Source organism: Triticum aestivum, chromosome 3A (assembly GCF_018294505.1).
Source record: "Triticum aestivum cultivar Chinese Spring chromosome 3A, IWGSC CS RefSeq v2.1, whole genome shotgun sequence".
NCBI classification, from domain to species: Eukaryota; Viridiplantae; Streptophyta; class Magnoliopsida; order Poales; family Poaceae; genus Triticum; species Triticum aestivum.
This window is the reverse complement of record NC_057800.1, coordinates 513,655,163-513,662,640: the sequence shown is the minus strand read 5'-3', so window position 1 is coordinate 513,662,640 and position 7,478 is coordinate 513,655,163. Positions and strand designations below refer to the sequence as shown.

The window sequence follows — 7,478 nt, the reverse complement described above, 5'->3', positions numbered from 1 at the left end:
TCAGGTGGGGAGTCTTTCCCCCGTGACCATTTCAAAAAAAAAATATTCCTTCCCTGCGTCGGTACCCATCTCCATCCATGCAGCAGAGATTTGGACGGCGGCGGCGACGGCGGCGGCAAAGAGAACACAGCCAGCCCAGATCGCATGGGGTGGTGGCTCGACATGGGATGCAACAGTCATTGGCGCCCTCCACATCCACCGGTACGTCTTGCATGCGCATGCCCCCGCCCCCGCCCCCGCTACAGCCGGCGACCTCCACATGCCGGAGTACGATGGCAGCAACGATGGACTACTTCGACGCCCACCAACTGTTCGACCTGATTCCAAGACGGCTGCAAGGTAAATTGACTTCAGTTCAGTCTAGACATTGCTTTGCTATACTCCTTATTTTGTGTTCTTTTAAAAGATTGGATTTTTACCATAAACAATTTTCTAGGCATGTACTACAGATTGGTGCCAATTTACCCTTTTGCTATTTATCGGTGCCCTTAGTTCTTCTTTTTGGTCATGTTTATGTCTTTTGTTTCAGTTCTGGCCCACCATAATCTGTGCTATATAGTAATTTTGTATGTTTGTATTGCCTAAAAGATTTAGCCTCTGTGATGCATGCACAATGATGGTAACCGAGCTAGGGCAGGTCGTTGGTTGATTGATATGGTGCAGCGAGTAGCTGTGCAGAGTTTGATATGGTCTACCTCAATAATAAGCGTGCTTGTACATATCAATTTACCTTTTCTATTTTCATGAACTGAATCCTTGAATTGATTAATATTGTTACAAGTTCAGTTCTGTGATATAGAAAAAGAAAAAGATATATTATTCTTCTCCCTCCCTCCTCCTCTTCATTCTTTCCACATCTTACCCGTTTGTAGTTTAGTTTCAGGTTATCAAAGCATCTATAACACAGTTCTGGTCTGTTCTGATCTCTAATTAAAGAGAGGCTGAGTGAAAGTTCACTCTTGGTGGGTGCTGCACTAAAAAAGAATTTATGGGACTTCCCTTGTATATTCCAAGAGCTTAATGTTTTGATGTGTATCTGGCACTTCCATTCTCATGTTAAGTTTCCATTTAGGTATTGTACATATTTTATGATTCCATCTTTCTCACTTTGGTATTTCCACAAGATCTGGATAGCCAATCATGTAGCTGTAAGTTTATAAATTGTTGTTCACATGAATTTTACCAATTGAGCTATAGTGAATGATGGTTTCATTCTAAGTTTTTTATTCCAATATATATGATCTGATAAAAGAGTACTATCTCAAGTTTAGTCTACACACATCTTGTGATAGGACCAGTGTATGATATTCAGAATATCCTGGTCTATGTAAGATTTTTTCCGTGAAAAGTACATCAGCAAAGGATGGCGTCCATTGCAATCTGTATGTTATTTCGATTGGAACCTCGAATAACAAGACATGTCAGGGTTCACAGAACACCACCTTAACACATCAGAAATACATAGCAAATATTTCATCAAAAATGAAGCTCTGTTATCACAAATTCCAATTGACCATATTGAGATCAATAAAAGTAGCATAACTGATTAACTTGATACTGTTGAAGGGATAAGTTCGTGTGTGGTGCGGCATGACACCTCCACTTCATTCATGCTTTTGACATATGCCAAATACTAACAAGCAGGTACTATTTTTTCCTCCCATATTTGTGGTTTGTCTACTGGCTAATGCCTATATGACATCCAGTGCAATGACAATGATGTTTCTCTGAATTTTCTAATCTCACTTGTGTATACAGGAATTTGGGTTGATTATTTGTAAGAGATAACCAGATGAAAATGGCTTACATGACTGGGTACGACCGATACCTACTGAAGCATTCGTCTGTACATGATCTGCTTTTGTCTATGATTCATCAGATTTGTTCTCAACTCTACTTTTTTTTGAGGAACTATGAGGTGCTCTGCTTTTTCATCAAGGGGAGAAGAACATGTACGAGTAGAAAGGAAAGGGTATAATGTTTGCACAAGGCAGGGGAAACCGTACAGGCAATCATCTAAGACTATGTCTCCTTTGCCTCACACAGGAGGCAAATATTCTCTTTGACCATGTTATTAATGTCAATAGCCGAGCATGTTTGATGCGGAAATTACCTGCTTATGTTTTTTGTTCACTGCCTCATTAGTACTATAACAATTAGTGCTTACAATTTTTTAACCCGAAGTATTCACAATTCTAGGTGAATTTGTGCCTTCTCCATGTTATTTGTTGAATTTTTATATGTTCCCTTTTGTTATCTCTTGTTGCTAGAGCTTTACCATGTGGAGCCGTCTAAGTTATCAGTGTCCGGAATTAAATCCTTGTTCTCTGAACAATATTGTCCGCTGCCTCATGCATATGAATATCAGGGCTTTGCTTAGATAGACTGAACATCAATTGATTTGGAATTGGTATAGTATAGATCTACAAGTTTTATTTAACCTCTGACCGATGTATATATTTGTGTGGCATTTTCATTTGTTGAATACTTTACTTTGTTGGATTTTGGAATGTTCAGCCCTGAAGTAGTGTTGATTATAGCCGTCATTCTGACGTGTTTAATTTTGTTCTTTCTTTCTCACGATAGTTATGTTTTTTTCCTTCTTTGCCAAAAAACATTGTTGTTCTGCAGGGAGGAAATGTATCATCAATGATGCTACTTGTTGATACCACGAGATGAAGAAAAGATTGCATCGCTGATAGCTTCTTTTTTCTGAATGGTAGAACTGTAGATATAACATACTCGGTGTAAAACTTAATGATGACCCTTTGTCCTTCTTGATACCTTCATAAGTGAGTCCGAACACTGAGACCGTATGTTCTAATACTTGTGCAGCAGAGTATGGTCTCATGGAGATACACATTTTTTTATAAGTGATGTGTTACATTTCTGAAAGGTCTTTGGCCCAGTTCATGCCCATCAATTTGAGTTAATATGTGGAAATTCAGTTATAAATATTGCGTTCATATGTGAAAGGAAAGAACATGTCCCACCAAAAGATCAGTCCAACGACTCCCAAGATATTCAGTGAGCATCACTACAATCGTCAGACATGCAATTTCTCCATGAAGCTCTAAGTTTTGGTCTCTGGCAACGATCCTTGAGCACTGTGGAGCAGCTTCTCCATCCAGCCTCATGTTTTCGTCTTCAGCAGGGATCAATGAAGTTTGTAGTATATTTTTAGGCTGTGTATATGGTGCTTTGAGTTCTCTCGTGTTTGCATTTATTTTTAGGTACTCGGTTTTTAGCAAAAGTACCACCAAAGATGCATATTAGCACACTAAGAGAGCGCATTTTAATCATATGTTCCTCTTGTTTCTTCTTGATGCTATTTTATTCAGTAATAATTTTATCCAAATATAAGATGTAGGGACATAAACATACAGGCCCCACATCCCATGAGGTACCCGTCGGCCTGCCTTGGCTCCGTCAAGTGAGGAGTTGATATGCATGTATAGGTTTTAACTGGCTGGGGTCAACAGTAATTCTGAACTTAAGCTCCAGTCGGAGATCTGTGATTCTTCTTCATCGAAAGAAGAAACGTCTTTTTTGTCATCCATGTCTACATACATGCATGCCTGCAAAAGGAAACATAATCTCTACGTTATGTTACATTCAGGACAATGCATTTTATCCCAGTTCCGCACTTCTAAAAATGTTGATTTTAAATCAAGGGATGTAATTGCAAATGATGAAATCCAAGTAGAAAATAGACATATTGAACTTTATTTTAACTGATGCTTCTCTTCTTTGTTTTGCCTTTCTTTTCCTTTCCTTTACAGGTAGCTGCCCTATTCAGGGAGTAGGTTTTTTCCCATGAAAGTTATGTCCTTTTCCTGTTAATTGTACAGCATTTCTTTCTTATGAACAACACGGAGATCATCTATACGGGCAACAGATGCACAAGAGCTAGCCATCGCATTGTACCACCTCATCGCTGAGGCCAACCCTGCCGGCTGCCGGCAGGTCCAGGCTGCAGCTCTAGGTGCACTCTACAGAAAGCAAATCTGACTATACAGTGTAGTGATAGTATCTGGACACCGTTGCATCGATGTCTAAATTTATGCAAGACAATCAGTCAATAAATAAATAGTTGGGAAGTTTCTCCTTCCTATCGAGGCGTCCATAGTTGCCACAGAGGCAAATTCAACTGGAGGATCAACATCTCACGTGTAAGAAAAGAACAAGAGCTTTGCAATTTTGTACCCGGTTAGCCACTATCATCACCTATTGTAGATCGCTTATGCATGTATCAATTGGACGTACCTTTTTCTTGTATGAACTACTTTGCAACTAATCAAGTCTTCAGATGACTTACCAAACATTACCAACAACCAAATAGCTTATCAATCCATGTGGCGCGGCGTGCCGCCACGCACTACCCGCTAGTAAGTAAACTGTAAACATATCGCATACCCTTTTCTTTGGGTCTAAAAGTTAACCATCGGTGCAACTGTGGACCCCCCACCCCTCCCCCCCAAAAAAACCCTTTCGTTCATACTTCATTTATATATACTTGCAATATTCATATTGCTTTTATCATAGTTCTTGCATGTTCTTCGATTGCTTGTAGGGACTAGACCTTCGTGGGTCAGGCTGACCATGCTTTCGACATTGTCGATAACTCTAGGAGATTAGTTTAACGACTACTAGGGCACAACGTCGTCGCACATTTGTAGTTGGATCGTCAAAGTCGTTCTTCGACTAAGTCGACAGAATGAGATTCTCATCGAAAGATTGGAACACCCAATTATCCAGGCGAAGACCACTTTCGGAACCCCAACTTTTATTTGTGCATTAACCATATAGTCACGATATTTGGATTACTTTTATCACAATTTTTGCTTGTTCTTCAATTGATTGCATGAAATAAACCTTTGTGGTGAGACTGACCATGGATGTTTCCAGCATTCTCAGTAATTTCTAAGAGATTGATTTAGCGATTGCTAAGGTGTACTGTCGTCAAACATTTGTAGTCGGATTGCCAAAGCTGTTCTCCACCCAAATCGACAGAGTGTGATTCTCATCGAAAGATCAGAACACCCTTGCCCCTACCACATTGGCCACATTGGCTCGTTTTATTTTCCAGCCTTCTTCTTTTTCTCTCTTTGTGTCTCGAGTTGGTCTTGATATTGTGATGTTGCAGAGGCTAGATGTATTTGGTATCATCCTAATATTAATATATTACGCTTTGTCGAATATTTTACATAAAATGGTTAATTAGATAAATGCCACTTCAATTATGGTGATTCATAAAAATACCACTGTAATTTTCAAACTTTGAAAAATACCATTACAATTTTTTGCAAACTTTGAAAAACGCCACTCCAGACTTCGAAAAATGCCACTAAAAATGGCATGAAATGGCATTTTTCAAAATTTGAAAATTACAGTGACATTTCTCGAAATCGTTAGATTTGGAGTGGCATTTATCAAATTAACCCTGAAATCTACAAGGAACAAAACACTACATGCAAAGGCCATTGTGGTGGCAAATATCCTCTCTAGCAAGATAGGAAACGTCCCCTACCTCTACCTGAAGGGAGGCATTCCAATAAATGTGACGGTTTCACTTCTTCTACACATTTCATTCCACACATTTCAAAGAACATACATGAAAACTTTGCTGGAAATATTTCGCCTCCACAAAACGAGATGCTCTTTGTTCTTATTCTCCACCACTTCTCCAGGGAGGAAAGATCCAGCGCCGGCACGCTTGCACAACATATTATTCCTCGAACCGTAACAGCCGGGCATCTAAGTGAAGATGGATCAGAATTCGGGGCGTTAACTAAGGCTGGTCATAGTGGGAGTAACATAGGTAGTAACATAGATGCCACATAAGCAAAAATGATGATGTGGCAAGTAGTTAATGAGGAGAGAGGCAAATAGAGTAACATAATATGTTACCATCACATAGCGGTTTCCAATGCATAATGAGTCTATAAAGTAATAAATGAAGGCAACTATGTTACCACACCTATGACACTACCCACTATGAAGGTAGTAACATAGACTAGTAACATATGTATGTTACTAGTCTAAGTTACTCCCCACTATGACCAGCCTAACTGTATCAAAAACCATATCTCAAGAAAAAGATTCAGAAGTCCTGGTATCACTAAGTAATCATGAAAACGGCTTCAGTACCCATTCACGTGTTCATGTAACATATAAACATCATTTTATTCAGTATACGAATCTCAACTCCTTGAACTACGTATAACAACTAGAGTATCACACAACGAACATAAGTACATAACCATCCATGACAGCACGAACACAACGTCCCGGTCCGATTCGTATGCCATCTCAGAGCACGAGAGCACCTAAAAACCCCACGACAACGCCGACGACTATCACGTCCAAGTCCAACCGTGCCGCGCTCGCCGTCGGCGGTGGCGCCTTCTGCGAGCTGCGCGACATCCCCTCCTCACCAGGGCTCATGTCCGGGGCTTCCGCGTGCTCTGGCGCCGAGGCCCAGAGCGGAGGCGATCCGGGCGCCGGTGCGAGCTCCCACTCCTGGGGCCGAGGCGCCATCACGACGACGTACAGCTTCTTGCCCTTCTGGCACCAGTCCTCATCGCCGCTGATGAAGAAGAAGGCACCCGACCGGTCGAACCGGAACTCCGGGCGGCCACCGGCGTCCTCTAGCCGGCGGACAGGGCTGCGCGTGTTGCACGCGTGGAAGTCCGGCTCGGTCACCAGCAGCACCGAGTCCGCGCCCTCGCCCTCGCCGCGCGCAAACACTGCGAGCCAAGAAACATGCATGTACGATTTACACTTCGATTCATGATGAGGATATCGACGAGGAGGAGGTCTTGTACCACGTACCGATGGTGTCGTTGATCTGAAACCGGTTGCGCTCGGCCCAGTGGTTGTAGCTCTCGGCGGGGTCGACGACCCAGCCGTCGCGGCCGCCGGCGTAGAAGACGTACGCCCCCAACGAGGAAACCATGGCCGTGAGGCCCACAGCGAGCAGAAGCCACTTCCTACAGTCCGCCATGGCGTTGATCTCAGTTGATCAGTGTTAGACTATGTATAACTTCTGTACCTATGTACGTATTGTAACAAAACCATTATATATAATAAGATAAGTCATCCCTAGAGGGTTGTGCTGGTTCCCAAAACTTATTGTCTTACATGGTATCATGCTAGGTTACGATCGCTTCCGCTTCTAAACCCTAATACCCGCACCGCCGCCGCAGCCGCCGCCGCCTTCACCGCCGCCGCCGCGCCACCGATCGCGCCGCCGCCATGTCGAGCGCCGCCACCACCGGTTCCACTACTGCGGGCTTCCTCCCGGCCTCTCTTGCGGCTCTGCTCAACCTCCCGCTCGATGCCGTCTCCGTTCCGGCTCTGATCGGGACAAGGAGCATCGGCTCCGTCTTCTCCACGCCGCCGGCGCCCTCGCTCGGGCGTGACCTCGTGGTCCACACCGCGGCGCCGCCGTCCGCTGCGGATTCCGCAGGCGTCGT

At 43.1% G+C, this 7,478-nt stretch overlaps 1 protein-coding gene across 1 annotated transcript; it reads right to left on the bottom strand.

Moving 5' to 3' along the window:
* Positions 1-6,280: 6,280 nt before the first annotated feature.
* LOC123058516 (early nodulin-like protein 1) lies at positions 6,281-7,006 on the bottom strand. The gene is made up of 2 exons (XM_044481230.1): positions 6,835-7,006; positions 6,281-6,749 (listed from the first exon to the last, which is right to left on the bottom strand). The coding sequence occupies exons 1-2, from the start codon at positions 7,004-7,006 to the stop codon at positions 6,313-6,315; spliced, it is 609 nt and encodes a 202-aa protein (XP_044337165.1). The 3' UTR covers positions 6,281-6,312.
* Between the last annotated feature and the right edge of the window lie 472 nt (positions 7,007-7,478).